This window comes from Rhynchophorus ferrugineus, unplaced genomic scaffold (assembly GCF_030347505.1).
Source record: "Rhynchophorus ferrugineus isolate W39M unplaced genomic scaffold, kcgeb_rfMv2 rfM1, whole genome shotgun sequence".
In the NCBI taxonomy this organism is placed as follows: Eukaryota; Metazoa; Arthropoda; class Insecta; order Coleoptera; family Curculionidae; genus Rhynchophorus; species Rhynchophorus ferrugineus.
The window spans coordinates 17,142,900-17,161,412 of NW_027472580.1; the positions used below are offsets into that span (position 1 = coordinate 17,142,900).

Here is an 18,513-nt window from a genome sequence, read left to right on the forward strand (position 1 = left end):
AAACTCGGCAACAAGCCAAGTTTTCGTTTCAACTATATTTTTTCCCTTCAAAAAACAATATTTTATCGACATGCGAAATTCCTTTTTATCAATTTTTTTTCACAATAACAAAAGTTGCTTCACTCAAGATGCTATAATTCACAAAGTAATGATCCGACAGCTGTCAAATGTATACACGCATCTTTTGAGAGTTAGGGCTAGCTAAAAAAATATATAGATTTTATTCTAGTAGCGCCATGTATGTGTCAGGCCGGGGACTTTTAATTGATCTGTTATTAAATAATCGCAAATATATATTTACGACCATGCCCCAGCAGGATTCGAACCCGCGACTAACGCAATAGTAGGAGGACCATCCTGTTGCCTTTAGCACTGCACCAACTAAGCCGGCTTCTTACAGTGTTGATTTAAAATGTAATAAAACCGATATTCTGGAGGTTGAAACCTTGATATTTCAGTGTTTCTTACATTTCATTACATTACATTTGTTTCTTTCATTGTCCACCATTGTTAATCTCATCACTGTTATGAGATATTTTATTAACACTTTTTTTGGTTTTTTTCCTTTTTTTATATTGCCCATTCATTTCCTTTTTCTGTCTATCATTGCTTTAAATTTCTCTTCCCAAATACTGTATAACTACCTTTTCTATGTGACACTTATTATCTCTTTATTATCTCTGCCACAAATATTATGGACAATATTGGATTTCTTCGTTATTTTAGTTATTTCGGAGCTCTGAAGGTGTTTACTTTGTTATTATCTATAATTACAGCGTTTGTGTTGTTATTGAATTTTTCTTGGGATATTTTTTTATTTTATCACTTCTTATATTTAATCGTGTTTATTCTAATATAGTTTGAATTATTTCTCTTCTTAGTCTATTAAATCAACAAGTTGCTAAGGTGACGGACCTGAAGAAGCCTCCAGAAGCTGTGACTATAGACCTGTCTAAATTGTAAAGCTTCCATCGCTATTATAATAATTTTGGCTGATATTTACCATCATCAAAGGAGCGAATAGAGGGACGAATGAGGAATCATCCAAGACTACTTGAACATGAAGTATCAAGTAGAAAAATCTCAATGCACAATACATTTAGTAAAAAATACGTATCTAAAACAACACCAATCATAATTTAATACGTATTAAAATAAATAGATAGAAATTACTAGACATTTTTGTATCTTAGATTTTCCTAACATTCTCGCATGATTTGGAAAGCGGTTTGGTATAAATACAGACATGTAATAAACAGATTTATTGGGATAATAACTTCGATAATCAACAATCGTAAATCACTACAAGAATTTTGGGTATTAAAAGTTCAATCGATCATGTATTTTAATATTTTAAGTATTATAATAAAATCATGTGATTTCAACCATTTCTCGATGCTTCATATTACATACATAAAGAAATGAGGACGACGAAATTATATTCCGATCTGTTGATTCAAAGATAATGTTAAGGCTGCGTTTTTCTGAAATGATATTTCTAATACCAACTTTAAACTTCTTTTGAAACATGTCTTTCTGACTCAACTGAGGCGAGGAAAATGTTATCAACGTTTATCCTGAATACTGGAAAAAGTTTTATATGTTTAAAACTTCAAACATGTTATATATGATAATTATAAAAAAGTTGTACTTCCAAGGCTACTGTTATCTTGTCGTTCAATAAAAAACATTTCTTGTTTATTGTTATTAAAAATATAGAAAACATCCGGTCTTACCCAGCCTGGTTACTGGCGTGACTGGGATTATTTTCCTTGTCGGACTTTGCACAATTGGTTAAGATCAATCACAAATATTAAACAATCACAACCGTCAACCGTGTTCACCACCCTGTCGCCTTTACCACTGAGCCAACCAAGCCGGCACTGCTAGAATTGAGATCTATTTTTAACGAAATAAATAAAACCGGTACACTATTTATTCATGAGTACCCACCGAAAATATCTTAAGCGCATTTATTTTCTAAACACGATGAAACCAAGGGCAACATTATTTCCGCATGTTGGTAAGGTTTATTGACATTTTCGCACGCTGTTGAATCCTGATGAATAGTTGTTTTCGCTCTTTTTGTATTGCAAAAATACTTCCAGGTATTAACTTCCTATTCTAGACATTTTCCGATTTCTAGAAACTTCTTTCACATGCACTTTTATTGCAGATATTCACATGAAATAAAATAAGACTAGAATTTTAATTAATCAATTTTTTTCATTAATGAATTATAATTAGATTTTAGTTCACGGTTCTGTAGTTTTACATCTATTGATTATTACCGTATCTAGACTTTATCGGCTATGTATCAGCTTCTTTATAACACAAGATAACAGTTCTTTGTGTATTAGGGTCAACTCTGTAAAACAATTAATTCGTATTATTATTATTATTATAACCTTTTTTGTCAGATATATTAAAAATTAGACAACAGCTACTTTATAAAGCAAATCATCAAGGCAATACATCAAGGCTTAATGATTATTCCATAAAATATCCCTTTTGCCCAGCTTGATTGCCAATGCGACTTTGATGGTTATTCCTCGCTAATCATCGTCAAATCCTCAGTCCGTGCTGGGAGCCCTCATTCCATACACATTCTCAACAATACTGAGGTTCGGCTATAGCCGTAAATCAATCTTTCTATCTAAATTTTGCAACCAAAGCTTGTATCCAAACTTTCATAAAATAATCTCTAGAAAATTCACAATTGAGAGTCATTGTTGACTATTTGGTAGTCAAATATGTTCAAAGTAAGTTAATATATTGCTTTTCGGACTGGAAGAACGCTTATTGACTATACTAGCCGACGTTTTTTAATTATTATAGATTATTTCTTTATGGCGTTAGCTCTAATTCATCATGATCAATCACAGGATCTCATAGGCCGTGTTTATTATTTTGGTGTTTATATCGAAACCTACCAGATATATTGTCTATATCTTACATATTATTTATGTTCTTTAAAATTCTTTGATACTGTGATACTGAACTTTGATACTGTGTTTCTGTAATTGGGTCTATTGTTCCTTGAAGGAGCGAGAAGATTTCTAGGGAAACTTTTTCGGTCTTATCTTCTTCTGTTCCCCTTTCGGTTATTGAGGAGCTGGTAATTTCATCTATGGATGAAAGGCTTGCATATTTTTGGCAGCCCATATATATTCTATAGTGTGAACTATTATATGTCTCTAGGTCTCCAGTAACTTAATTTTTAATATATTCCAGAGAGATGCACGAATTTTCCGGAAACATCGCATTTGCATTCGTAATAGTCGCAATAGCAATAGTAACCTAATACCAACACATCAGTTTGGGTTTATTAACAAGCATTAAATAACTGACCAGGTCCAGAGAATAACAGATGTTATTGAAAAAGCCTACGAAACTATGCTCAGTTATATTCTTAGATATAGTACAAGCCCTCGATAAGGTTTGGCATGAAGGACTTATTCATAAACTACTGAAAATGTTATCAAAACAACACACCGAGCTATAAAAATCGTATAATACAACCAGAATATTTAGAGTGAAACAAGAACAATACACTACAATAAAAGAAGCTAAAGCAGCTTTATCTACTCTACACTTGTGATATACCACAAATGGAGAATATTACGGTCGCTACATCTGCTGATGACACTGCGATTATAGCTGTTTGGGACAATAGTGAAGAAACCTCACGAAAATTACAACAAGAAAGTGACAATATAAATAACTGGACACACGCTTGGAAAATAAAAATTAACGAAAGTAAATCTATGCATGTGCAGTTCACTTACATCAGACCGTACAAGTACCAATTACAATAAATGATACTTCATTCCAACAACGCTAAATATCTCGGATTGCATCTTGATGCAAAACTTCGCTGGAAGGAAAATATGATAAAGAAAATAAAAGAACTGAAATTGAAATATAGGAAAATGTACTGGATATTTGGAAATAAATAAGTAGATAATAAATTACTATTATATAAGGAAATACTGAAACCTATATCGACATACGGAGTTCAATTATGGGGATGTTCTGCAAAAAATAACATAAACAAAATTAACATTTTTCAGAACAAAGTCTTGAGAGGTATTGTGGGCGCACCCAAATATTATAGGACTGGTTACCTACATCGAGACCTTCAGATACCCACAGTCAGTCAATCAAGAGAATTGCAAGGGGACATGAGGAAGGACTCCATGAGAATATTGAAGTATTGCAGCTTTCGGATACCACCAGAACGGGACGCAGGCTCAAAAGAATCGAACCATCTGATTTTGTGTAGTGTTATGTAGTGAAAAATACAGCACTGACATGTATAAGCATTATTTCACCAGAGACTGAGATAGGGCCGAAGGGCCCTCCTAGTTATATACCTGGATTTCAGTTATCATAAAGAAAAATTGTAGGTTAGCCGGAAACGACTAGTAAAATTGTAATAATTAAAAAATAAAGAAAATATCTATATAAAATTATTGTTTATGTTTATTTTCTCAGTTAATTATATTTTTAGACTTCACCTGGTAAAAATTCTTTAATTATATAAACGCGAATTCAGGGGATTTAATAATAAAAAAGATGTTTTCTATTGGTTTGGATGATCTGCGTTATCTAAGCCAATAGAATTTATTGGAATGTATATATTCTGGTAAATAAACCCTAATAAAAACTCAAAAATACTTAAAATGAATAATTAGATAAGATAATGAAGTGAATAGGACATCAGTGAGATGTTTTGTTCCATTTGCAAAAGTTACTACTATAAATCCTTGGTAAGGTATCTTGCATTGTTATCGGAAGAGTGGACATTAATGATGTTGGTTGATGGAAGTCGGTAGTGGCAAGACATCCGGATAATACCTGACTGAAATAACATTTTTCTTCCGCTGTATTAATTAATGTCGATCTTGAAAACGCGGACTTGACATCTTCATAAATTCAGAACGTGTTATAAAAAATTTCGGACGTTTCTTCTCCTTGTCATTTTGTCACCGCACATGCCGCATGCGAACGGGCAGCGCAAACTACTGAACCCGGCGCGTTATTAACGGGCTAATCTGCAATCTTATTTGTGTTTACAGTAAATTTACAATCGGTACTTTGCTTTATCACTTAACACCTTTTCAAGTATCCTAATTAAATAGGAAAAAATTATCTCGATCGTCGAAACGCAACGTATTTTCGATTCGAACGCTCGCCATCTCGGTCGGGGTGCCTTCGATTAGTGGTGATGATTGAATTTGGAATCGCTCCGATTCGTTGTTGTTGAGGATACCGCGTGTTGGAACTCTTGCTGAGATCGTCATGTGCGACCTAAGGATACCCATCAGGTTGTCACTGGTTTTCTTCATTTTCTGCAGTAATGCATTTGGAGTTCAAGGGTATGTTAGTTTTATGTATAATTTCTATAATAAGACGGCATTTAAAATATAATGTTAGTAATAAATTTTATTCATTTAATCTAAATTTTATTTAACAAGCCGATATAGCAAATACATTAATTATAGTTATTTTGATGGTATAATAAAATTTATGTGTACATTATTTTATTTAATTCAATTTTATTTAACTCTAAAAAGCTATAGTCGAGTTTATTGGCGCGATAGTCGCATGTTCGAAGCTTCTTGTAATTGTTTATAATTGTTGCAAGAGTACAAAATCTGACAAGGTATATCATCTCAGATTCGACAGTATCCAGGCTGGGTAAGACTCTTCTGAGATGTTCTCTAAATTTGGCGAAGTCCTTGAACGGTTTGATGTTCTCTGATGAGAGCTGTATATTCGATGATACATTTATTGAAGCTTCTAGTATTATTCATGAACTAGTTCACACTGCAGAGCAGTATGGAGGAAACTTAATGAAGGTAATAACGAAGATAAAAGCGCTATTGTGTAACTCGTTAAATTCATTATGGTTTTCTCCAAAACTTCAATAATTTTTATATAAATAACATATATGTGGTAATACTTATTTCACTGTAATTATTTTATTTAGTGTTTTTTTTAATTAATCGAGTTAATTTTATGTAACTTTAAAAAAGCTATAGCTGAACTGACTGGAGCGATAGCGATTGATTTGAATCCTGCTTGTTGTAAATGTATGTTTGTGAGACCAAATGTTTCTGTGATTTCTAAATTCAGCATTAAATATAATACTACAAATTCCTTAAGTGATGTGATGTTCGCTGATACAGACACTGATATATCTAGCATTATTCATGAAATAATTCGCACTACAGGGTTATATGGCTTGAGAATTAACGAAGAAAAATCAAAATTTTGAAAACTGACGTATCCCAAGTTATTGTAAAGTCCAACCGGACCTAGTTAGAGTAAGTAGAGAAGTTGAAATCTGTGAAATCAGTATTACAGGTCAGAAAAGTGACATCTACTGTCGAAATGGTTAGTTGAGTCATCTAAGCTTTTACTTTTACAAGTTGGTGCGTGTGAAAGATAGGAAATATTAAAATCTTTTTTTTTTTGACCGTGATATCTGGAAAACCTTCTAACATATATGACATCAAGACTGGGATACTGTTGTAATCTAACATTCGTAATCCGGCTGGCTGTCAATAGTTCTCTTCATTTTCTGCAATAATGCATTTGGAGTTGAAGGGTATGTTAGTTTTATGTAAAATTTCTATTATAAGACATGACATTTAGAATATAATGTTAGTAACTAATTTTATTATGTATCTCAATCAAATTAATACTAATTAAAATATTTTAAATTTAATCTAAATTTTATTTAACAATACTATTCGTTTTAGTGAATTATAAAATTTTATTTATAGTTATTTTGATGTTATAATATAATTTATGTAGTGCCGAAACTGGTGTAGAATGAATTATTTGCGTTTAATTCATTATGTCTTTCTTCGAAATTTCTTCATTATTTTTACATAAATAACACATATTTTGTAATATTTATTTCTTTAAAATTATTTTATTTCATTTTATTCAGCTTTTTTAATTAATCGACTCATTTTCATTTAACTTTAAAAATGCTATAGCCAAATTGACTGGCATCGTGGTCGCGTATTTGATCCCGGTTGGTTATAAATTTATATTTTTTAGAAAGTCTTCCGGGATGATTTCTAAATTCAGCTTTCACTAACAGGTAATTTGAGAAGTCCCCGGCCTAACATAGTAAAACACATTTTTTTGATAAAATATTTTTTTATTCGATATAATTCAAGGGTGATACTGATTTTAGCGACTTCACAACTTTTTGATACCATATTTGTAGTACGAAATGTAGTCTTCATTCAACATTCAACAAAAATTCCTTCCCAGCTCGCATTCTTTTGAGATTCGAGAACAGGAAATAGTCGGTCCAGATCCGGAGAAAACGGTGGATGAAGAAGCAATTCGAAGCCCAATTCATGGATTTTTGCCATCGCTTTCACTGACTTGTGTTGTTTTTCGGCGATGTCGTCCTTCAAACGGTCTAATAACACTATGTAATAGTCGCTCTTGGTAGTCAATGAAAATTATTCAATGCGTATTCCAGACGCCATAAACTTGCCAGCCGACTGTTGCGTTTTTCCACTCTTTGGAGCGGTTTCGTCATGTGTAGTCCATTCGGATGACTGTCTATTGGACCTCGGAGTGAAATGATGGAGACATGTTTTATCCATTGCCACTTATAAATGCAAAAACTCAGGCTTATTACGCTTGATCACCTACAAACACTGCTTCGAATTATTAACTCGTCGTTGTTTTTCGTCAAAAGTGAGCTCGCGCGGCACCCACTTTGCACAGAGCTTTCTCATATCCAAATATTCGTAAATGATATAATGTAAACGTTCAGTTGATATCTTTAGAGTGTCTGCTATTTCATTCAATTTCAATTTACGGTCATTACAAATTATTTTGTGGATTTTTTTAATGTTTTTGTCGGTAACAAGCTCTTTCGCGCGTCCACTGATTTCACCGTCTTTGGTGCTCATTTCACCACGTCTAAACTTAGTATACCAATCCTTGATGGTTGATTTTCCCGAGGCAGTGTCCGGAAACTCGGCATCAAGCCAAGCTTTTGCTTCAACTGTATTTTTCCCTTCAAAAAGCAATATTTTATCAACACGCGAAATTCCTTTTTATCCATTTTTTTTCACAATAACAAAAATCGCTTCACTCTAAATGCTATAATTCTCGAACTAATGATCTGACAGCTGTCAAATTCATACACGTATCTTTTGAGGGTTAGGGCTAACTAAAAAAAACATATGGATTTAATTCTAGTAGCGCCATCTATGTGTCAGAGCGGGGATTTCAATTGACCTGTTATAATGCTACAAGCTTCTTGATGTTTTGATGTTCGCTGATGCAGACATTGAAGCTTCTAGTATTATTAGCGAAATTGTGCGCACTGCAAAGCCATATGGCTTGATGATAAATGAAGAAATACCAAACCATTGACAACTTTCCACAAATTATATAAGATAGGCATAGTACAATATTAATTTACAAATTAATTTACTACTACTGTTCTGTTGTAATGGAATAAATATACAAGCAAGGAGAGTACGGAATTAATACATCAATATGTATTTCCCAAATTAAAATGGAACTAAAATATCTTAAATATACACTAATACATAAACAAATTAATGTGGTTTGGTTTGCTTAATTTTTTTTATTGCTGAGTGTTTTCAAGTATATATATTGATATGATTTAACAACCTTATTTCATCTTTTAAGGCGAAATTTTGGGTGACATCGTATATCCATTAGATTTCAAGCTCTTCGTCCAGTCGTTATCGAAATATATGCCGAGGTATTTAGCTGATTCTGCTTGAGGAATCAAGCATCCGTCCAGTGATATAATTAAGATTTTGTCATTTTGATACAGCGTAAAATTAACATGCACAGATTTCGAGCTATTAAACTATTTTCCAGTCTCTACTCCATTTGTACATCTTTTTGACTGCTACTTGTACTTTACTGTACTACAATACTGTTTCTTCTGATTCATTTACCGCCGAAGTAATAAGTCGAATCGGCCAAACTTCAGGAGTATTTGTTTTTATAAGATGGTGAGTCTGAATGGGAAGAAATATTACAATCAAGATTAATATCTGCCTTTTTCGAACGCAAAATCTAGATAATCCTTCTGTATGGTGTCAAGATTGGGACACTGTTACAATCTGACATCCGTAATCCGCCTGTTTATCGTTGAATTTCTTCATTTTCTTCAATAATGTATTTGGAGTTGAAGAGTGTGTTAGGTTGAAATTGGTTTTTTATGTTTAATATTTGTTATATGACATGACATATAACAACATAATGTTAGTAAGAAATTTTATCAGGTATTAATATTAATTAAAATATTTTGAACCTAATCTAAATCTTATTTAACAAACTTATTTGGTTTATTGCGCTGTAAACTTTTATTTATAGTTATTAATATGTCATAATAAAACTTATGTTACATAAATAAATTTTTAACAAATTGCTTCAATCGTTTTTGCAGCAATATTACATATTTATCAATATTTATTTCATTATAATAATTTTATATTATTTGGAGATTTTTTTTTATTTAATAGGGTTAATTTTATTTAGTTTTAAAATACTATAGCACTATACTAAAATTTATGTGTGTGACTTTTAATAATTGTTGCTAGAGTGTAAAATCCAACATGAATTAATCATCCTAGTTACGCCCGTAACCAGGTTGGATAGGGCCGAATGACTTTTTGGATGATCTTTGACAATCAATATAATGCTACAAAATCTTTGAACGGTCTGATGTTCGCTGATACAAATATGGGGGCTTCTAGCTTTATTCATGAATTAGTTCAAAGAAAAAAATGATTCGGAACAGTATTTGAAGATGATCAAGCGTAATAAACCCGATTTTGTGCATCTATATGTAACAATGGATGAAACATGGCTACATCATTTTGCTCTGAAGTCCAATCCACAGTCGTCCGACTGGATTGCACATGATGAAACCGCTCCAAAGTGTGGGACAACGCAACAGTCGGCTGGAAAGGTTATGGCGTCTCTATTTTGGGATGCGCATGGAATAATTTTCATTGCGACTTTACATAGCATTATTGTGCCGTTTGAATGACGAGATCGTCGAAAAACAACCGCATTCAAAGTGCGGTGCTGCTTCACCAAGATAATACCCCGTGTCACAAGTCAGTGAAAACGATGGCAGAAATCCATGAATTAAGCTTCAAATTTTTTCCTCATCCACCGTATTCTCCAGATCTGACACCCAGTGACTATTTACTGTTCTCAGATATCAAAAGAATGCTCGATGGGAAGAAATTTCCGGCGAATGAAGCAGTCAAATCGTACTACAAAAATGGTATCAGTGTATGTATCAGCCTTGAAGGGAATTATGTTGAATAAAAAACTAATTTTGCCAAAAAAATGTGTTTTAATATGGTAGGCCGGGAACTTTTCAATTGACCTGTTACATGAGAAAAATGACATCTTTAACCAAAGCAACAAAATGAATCAGCAAAGTTACAGGAGCTTCTGCATTCATATGATGGCGAGTGTGAAGGCTAGAAAATATTACAATCAAGATTAAAATTCGTCTCTTTTAAATGCAAAATCTGCTAAATCCTCCTGTGCGGTGCCAATACTAGGACACTGTCATAATCTGTTAATCATAAGATTTTCTGAGATCTTTCAAATGTGATGATTAACGCAAATTCTTGATTTTTCTTTCTGGGATCGTGTTAGAAATAAAGTAATTTAGTTAATCAGTGCATGATTGAGAAACAAATTCCTTACATTAATCAGATTAAAATAGTTTGAACATGTTCTTCAAATAAAAAGTGAAGTTGTTTCTTATAAAGTTCAGCGAAGGATTTGGCCATTTAGATGGAAGATTAGAAAGCGGATAGCTCCAAAAAAAAACGATATGGTTCAAGAACATAGAAAGCAGTCTTAAAAATAGGAGACTAACAGTCTCCGAGGTGAGAGAAGCCATCGCCCACTGCTAACTCTTGCGAGATTTACTGAAGAATGTTTGAAATCCTGCGACCCAACCGCATTGGTTGAAAAGTATATACTCCCAGTAGGCTTTGAATTGATGATAGGTGATGATGAGTTTAAAAACGTCAAAATATTTATACCTTTTATGAAATATCAGATAAATACAATTAATAAATATCAATTTATTATTTAAATGCATGTAAACATTTAATTTGAGGATATTCTTAAATAAAATATCAAAAATAATAATGGAAATTTCAAAATATCATTTTAAAAAGGATGCTTAAGTGTATTGTCAATTACATAGTGTCCTCTAAATTAACATCAGCTTCGCCATCTGTCGATTTCTCCTTGTTTTGAGTTGTTTACAGTGTTTGATTTTATCGGTTTATTTAAAAAAAACACATTTATTTTTATACTATTTTTATGAATGATAATAATATCGAACAAGAAATTGAAGAAGTCGTAATTGATTGAAATAAATAAAGTTTTTGGAATTTGAATTAATATAATTGTCCATCTCATTAAGTCATAATTGTGACCGAATTTGTAAGCAAAATCTTAACTTTATGTTATTCTAGCCTACTTCAATCTCTCTTTAAAAAATTCAATTCAATTACCTCATCGAGCTACCCACTTTCAGGAAATGAAAGACATAAAAGATTTTAAAAATAATTGATCTTTATTATATATATTAATATACATATATATTGTGATAATCTTATAGTATTTGTGTTATTGTCGAAATAAATTGTTCCATCCAAACACAAAGCCAATATTCGGATAGGTCATCGTCTGTTGAATCCGCTAGTCACTACATAGTATAAAACAAAGTCGCCTTTTCTGTCCCTATATCCCTATGTGCGCTTAAATCTTTAAAACTACGCAACGAATTTTGATGCGCTTTTTTTCAATAGATAGAGTGACTCAAGAGGAAGGTTTATGTGTATAATACATGCATAATATACTAAGGCAACTTTGCTAATTTTAGAGGTTTCTAACGTGATATCGTAAATTAACCTATTTTTTTAGGCTTATTTAGCAATTAGCAAAAACGCTGCCTAACGCTAGGAGTTAGATCAAATTAATGTACTACAGTATTGTACACCATAAAAAGGTCTACAAAAAAGTCTGCGATGGTATATGTTTATCTTTTAGGAATAACCCACATTAACCATTTTTATTGTTTACTTTCTACGTGAGAAAATGGCTTATTTACGAAGCTATTTTAAGCAATACGGCATTAATCCTTATCGAATTAAGTACCTTAAATACAGTGTGCAATTAATATAGATCAATATGGTTCTTTACAGCATGTAAATTAAACAAATATTTTCGGAGATATTACAAATTTAAAATTTGCGTTTAAAAATGTGTAATGTAATAAAAATTGTATGAATTTAGATATTCCAAAGATAACAGGAAATCTTCATAGTAAGTATAGGGGAAGAGGAATTGTTACTCCAAATTTAATGCGTGCAGGCCAAGGGCAGTAATGAATGAACCAAAAATACTGGATCGATTTTAATCATGTTTTCATTGAGTGACATAGGCATATATATTATATGCCCATGCAAAGTCGGAGCAGGCCGCTATATTTTTATATACAACGTTCATATTTTTTCTGTAGTGTATTTAATTTAGTATCAGCATTGCACCCGTGCGAAGCCGGGGCGGGTCGCTAGTATACTATAATATATTATACTATAAATAAAGTATATTATTGTAGAAGGCGCCTAGTTTAAAGGTGAGGCTATACATTTGAATAAATAACGAACATTTTGTGCTTTATTGACCAAAGCACATCACTTGAAAGGTTTGGTCGCTATACATCGATGCAATATACATTGCATGATCGATTACAGTGATGTCTGCCTAGTAACATTCCAAGATCTTATCAGTTTTTATTTCTGCCTGATAAAATCTTGTTAGAATCATAATATAGCGCTGTTTGATTTACTCTTTACTAGTAGCGATTTCAAACGTTAATTATTCTGCTTTGTATAGGATATTTGATTTGAATTTGGCTTTTATTTTCTTCTATCATCTCTAGAATGTTGAAACTTTAGAATTAAATATTTCTCGTAAGACTTGTAGCCTTAAAGTTTTCAGTAAATATAGAATATTTAACTTCTGTTTAAGTACAAACTAATTCTGGCGATTAATCACAACGATTAAGAACACTTTAGAATGATTGTGGTTTAAAGATTCTCTGCTTGCTTAAAATATGCAATATTCGAATACTTTGAATGCAAAATGTTGAAACTCTGCTTCGACATATTCTAGAGAATATTATCATGGATCCGTCAATTTACTGTAGTAATAAGGCCACTTTTGCGGACATATATTTTTCTTACAGAAATCTGCTTACACCTTAATAGAACCTTAGCTGTTAGCATGTTCGTTATGGAAAGTTAGGATAAATTTCCCTCAAAGTCTATAATTGCATTCCGTTTCATGTTTTTGTTTGTTTTGCGAATGGTAAAAAGCAAAATAATTTTGGCAGCATTTTTGGATTTGTTTCTACTTCTTTCTATTTTATATTAATATTACCTTTAATTGCACTTAGCAGTAAATATGTTTTTGCTGCCGACCTATTACTATATGAAATAGTACTACTGCAACAGTTGTTTCAATTCATTTTTTAATCAGAGTGGATTGGTGGTGCCATGATGTTTTGGAATCGCCTGTATAACTTATTTATTGTTCAGCCATTTACATGACTGTGAAGTCACAGCTTAATATCGTAGCAATAACTGTTAAGTTATCATCAAATTCAGTGCCTTTGTCTGTCAGAGACAGACTACTCGAATATGTACCATCGCCAACCTACTTTATAATTATTACTGGTAAAAATTGAAGCCCGCTGGTTTCAGAACTCCAAATTTGGTTTTTCATAAGCTAGTCAAAGAACGTTTAAAGAAGTTTAAGCAGTTAAGAAGTTTTAAACTTTCTAGAATATCTCTAAATTGGTTAATAGATTACTGTGGTTTGGAGCCAATGTTAAGCAGTAGGTCCATTTCAGATAAACCCTAGTTGATAAAAAAGACACTTAATTACATTAACAATATTTGTGGCAAATAGCCTGGCTTCATCTCGATGGTAATTTAAACTGGAAACACCATGTTATGCAAAAGCGGAGCAGATTGGATTCAAAATCAAGAGACTGTACTGGTTAGTCAGAAGTTTGAACTTGACGAAAAATTAAATATATTGGTTTATCAGTTAATCATGAAGCCAATTTGAATCTAAAAACGAAGTTGTACGATTAATTACCATTGCTTATCGATGCGTGACGAACGAAGTGCTGCACGATGACCTCTAAATCAAATGGATTTACAAAGTGGTTCAAAATTTCGCCATAAAACATGAAATAAGGACGCTAACTTATAGCATCGTGGAGGTAATACAGCTTCTGGACGGCACGCAGATGATCAGAAAACCAAAGCGAACCAAATTACATGAAATTGTATAGTGTATAAGTGTTATTCTTCATTTTAGCTTAACTAGTTTAGTTGTATTTTAGCAATAGTAGCATATCTAATGTAATATTTATTTAATTGTGACAATTTATCGACGATATAATTTATTTAAAAATATGTTATTATAGTGTATGGTGATAATACTTTAAACAAATATTAACCTACTTGTAATATTTTTTATTAAATGTTTGATGTAGATAATTTCAAGTTATTCTCGTTTTTATTCTGGCGAATTATATTACATACGTAGAACAATAAAAATGAAATATGATAGATTATAAAATGTGTTGTTCTTTTAAATGTTATAATAACATATTATTTAAGATACCTCTTTAGGTATTCATATTTTAAATGTTAAAATATTTCTAAGAAGGTTGATGTAATATTCGATTCCGATTGTAAGTAAATTCTCACTATTTATTTTGCGAAAATTAGCACTCATTCTTAGATAAGAATATATTAGTGATTGATTAAGTATTGTCCATTCTTAGTCACTGTTCTTTTATATAATCTCCCATTCAGGAATGTTTTAAAATAATTGATCATAAGGAGGAGAATGGTGGTGGTGCCCGAAGATGATAGAATATAACATTTTCTTCCCTATTTTCAGTCAATATTTTTTTCACAATATGATACAGATACAGATAGTTTAACTCTATTTTAATGATATATCTTTTAAAAAATACGGTTACAGATAGCTAACTCTATTTGAATGATATATCTTATTTAAAAAATATAGAAACAGGTAACTTAACTCTATTTGAATGATATATCTTATTTAAAAAATACAGAATAGATAGCTTAACCCTATTTGAATGATATATCTTATTTAAAAAATAGAGATACAGATAGCTTAACTCTATTTGAATGATATATCTTATTTAAAAAATACAGATACAGATAGTTTAACTCTATTTGAATGTTATATCTTATTTAAAAAATAGAGATACAGATAGCTTAACTCTATTTGAATGATATATCCTATTTAAAAAATTGATCATTTTTTAAGCATGTTGTCAACTTCTGATGATTCTATAAATATATTTATTATCTAATATAATTTCAATTGAAGTTCGCGGCAAACCATAACTTACATTCATAATAAAGATAGGTTTTTCTTTTATTATTCTATAGTATCCTCTTTACGAACTTGGGTTAATCTAGTTTTAATCTACTGCTTAACGTGGTCTCCGAACCACGGTTCTCGGAATTAAGCATACAGACTGGTGTGTAACCAACTTAGAGAGCATACCCAGGTCTGCTCTTACCCAGCCTGGCCCCACTGGAATGTTTTTTCTTGTCGGATACAAGTTCTTTTAGTATGTTCTTTTCTTTGAACCAGTAACCAAATAACCTACGTGATAAATTAACAATAATAAATCAAAATAATAGATCTGCCAAGACCTAGACAAAATAATATAAATATAATAAAAAATGGGATGTTAATATATAATGAAATCATTCTAAACAAATACGTACACAGATATAACATTCAAAAACGCACATATGTTATATAGAAGCTGAAAAACGTGACTACAACTATAAAGCTTGCACTGATTATAAATGTAAAAAATGCCAGGAAGTCATTTTTTCTCATTATTAACCAATCAGCTTTGACCCCCTGAAAATGTCCGTAATATTGCCTTCATATCATGTGACAGCATTTTATCGCGAAGAACAAATGTTTATCAGTGGTTACTAGATGTTGATGACCTTAGAGATGGCCTCAGCATAACGATAAAGCATTGATATTAAATAGATATTCTTCGTGGTTTATTCACTGTATGAAAGTATATAAAAACTTAATTAAAATGAATGCTAATGTTGGTTAAGTATTCAAATTTAAACTTATAAATGCAGGCACACGTATTATTAAAAGTATGAATGTAATGATACATTTTAATTACATGTACATATATTATTTTGATAGGCTTATTCAAAATTGCCTATTAAAGATAAGATATAATTTATAATAAGATAACAATTTACAAGTACATAATATACTCAGCATGTATTAGATTACTTTGACAATATTTATTATAATGTTTGTTTTTGCTTAAATGGACAAAAAGTTAGTTTTTATAATTATTATGGTATTTAAATATTTCAGTTAATAGCTCAAAATATTAGAATTAAAGTATATTCTCTCTGTAAAATGTTTTCTGCGGCAGCCATTACCTCTTTTTTTCATAAAAGTCGGTTTTATTGATGAGTAAGAAGAGCGAGAAATCAAAGTGGCTACATATGGCGACTAAGATGGTTGCTGAAATATAATTTCATTAATTTTAGCGATATCTCCAATTCTATGATCTATAATTCTATACCATGAGTTGAGTTAACTTATAACTAACGTATGAATTGTGAAAACTATAATTTCCTTCTGTAATTTGGATTTTTTTAGATTTACGTTTTCTTGGTCATCATTTTTGTACGATATTCATCAAACATCATATTTGAAATACCTTGAGTTTACGAATGTTAGATTCCTTAGATAGTAAAAGTCCCCAAGACCGAAAGATTGGTTATAATATTTCCTCTCTTCCACAAACACTATCTTAAAGAAACTATATCTAGTAGCTTGGACACCAGACATATTGTTTCAGCAGTGTATGCCACTTTCTTCTCATCAATTTCTCATCTCATTTATTTGAACTTCTGCACTTGCCATAACTGTATTCCGATAAAATTTATAATAGCAGACAGTCTGTCAGCTGTTAATAATTTAGCTTTTCTTCATTAATTCTCCAGTCATACGACTATATAATGGAAACTATGTAGTAAAATATGCTAGAAGTGGCAATATCTGGATCTAGCGCTGTCTCAGATGTTATCAGTGGACATCAGATTGGAGTTTGTAGCATCATATTGAACTTCTTTGTTCTAGAAGTTCTAGAAGAGCACATCCATAGATAACGTCTAATATAATTTTTATCAAAGTTTTCAGTTTTCAATTCATATTCAAGTTCAAAATTTGCCTTAATTTTGGGATACTCTATATAATTTTGATCTTCTACCTGAAATATGTCGATAAGCTATTGATATAAAACATAATCATTATTATAAATACACAGGAATATAGGTCAATTGTAATGTTATTAGTATAAAATAATTACAAATGTATTTGGGTCATAGGCTTGATGGTGGGTTGCACAAATTTAGATAAAAAATTAAAAAAGTATAATATTTACTTTGGGGAATTGTTTTAAGATAACATAAGGAATCATCAATAATTGATATACTGTCATATTTTTTTTGCATCTTGTATTAGAAGTATTTCGATTTTATATCCTTTTAGTACATATAGTATTGAAAAGGTGGAAACCAAACTGAAAATACCTCTTAGTATGTTATTATTATCTTCTGTTATTTTTATATTTTTTTCTCTCGGTTTCATTCTCTTGAGTCTGCGTCCTAGTTTGGTACCATCCACGAGCTTCAGCAGTTAGGGGTTTATATGGGAGTTGGGTCCTTCCTTATATCTTGTTGCGAATCTCTTAATTTCCTCTATAACAGTTGGAATTCGAAGGTCTCCTCCATTTCCACTTCTTCACAATCCCACTTCTTCATACACTACGTCATATGAACTATAATTAGGTTTTTAAATGATTTAACACCCCAGTGTTGGCAGTTTATATCTTCTCTCATATGCAGATATTCACTTGAAATTTGAATTCGAATAGAACTAAAATAGTACATCAATATATATTAAGAACAACTTTTCTTGAATTAATATTTGTTTTAGTAATATAGTGCTAGAAATTATAAAATAAAATGCTTGAGTTGATGTAACACATATATTAAAATTCTTCTTTAAATAATAACAACAAAGCAAATTTGAACAATATATTGAGAGAATGAGTGATGAAGATGATAAAATAAACATGTAAACATTAAGTGATATTATTATTATTATTATTATTATTATTATTATATTAACGTTTATTACAATATTACAGTAAGACAGATGTGAACTTTACGAAGTGGCACCGAGAAATGTGGCCTCGACATTTTTATTCTTTTCCAGGATGACTACCTAGAACCAAATGGTCTCTTTCTGATGTCGTTTCGT

At 31.3% G+C, this 18,513-nt stretch overlaps 1 protein-coding gene across 2 annotated transcripts in view; it reads left to right on the forward strand.

The window, feature by feature from the left end:
- Window positions 1–5,165: 5,165 nt before the first annotated feature.
- Window positions 5,166–18,513, forward strand: part of LOC143195542 (pH-sensitive chloride channel 2) — a 32,164-nt gene continuing 18,816 nt past the window's right edge. The window contains exon 1 of one of the 2 annotated variants that reach the window (XM_076402800.1): window positions 5,166–5,381. In XM_076402800.1, coding sequence (XP_076258915.1) covers window positions 5,305–5,381 — 77 coding nt within the window. In that variant the 5' untranslated portion in view covers window positions 5,166–5,304. Of the gene's footprint in view, window positions 5,382–6,527; window positions 6,617–18,513 lie in introns of those variants that run through there. The other variant, XM_076402809.1, reaches the window with a different exon arrangement.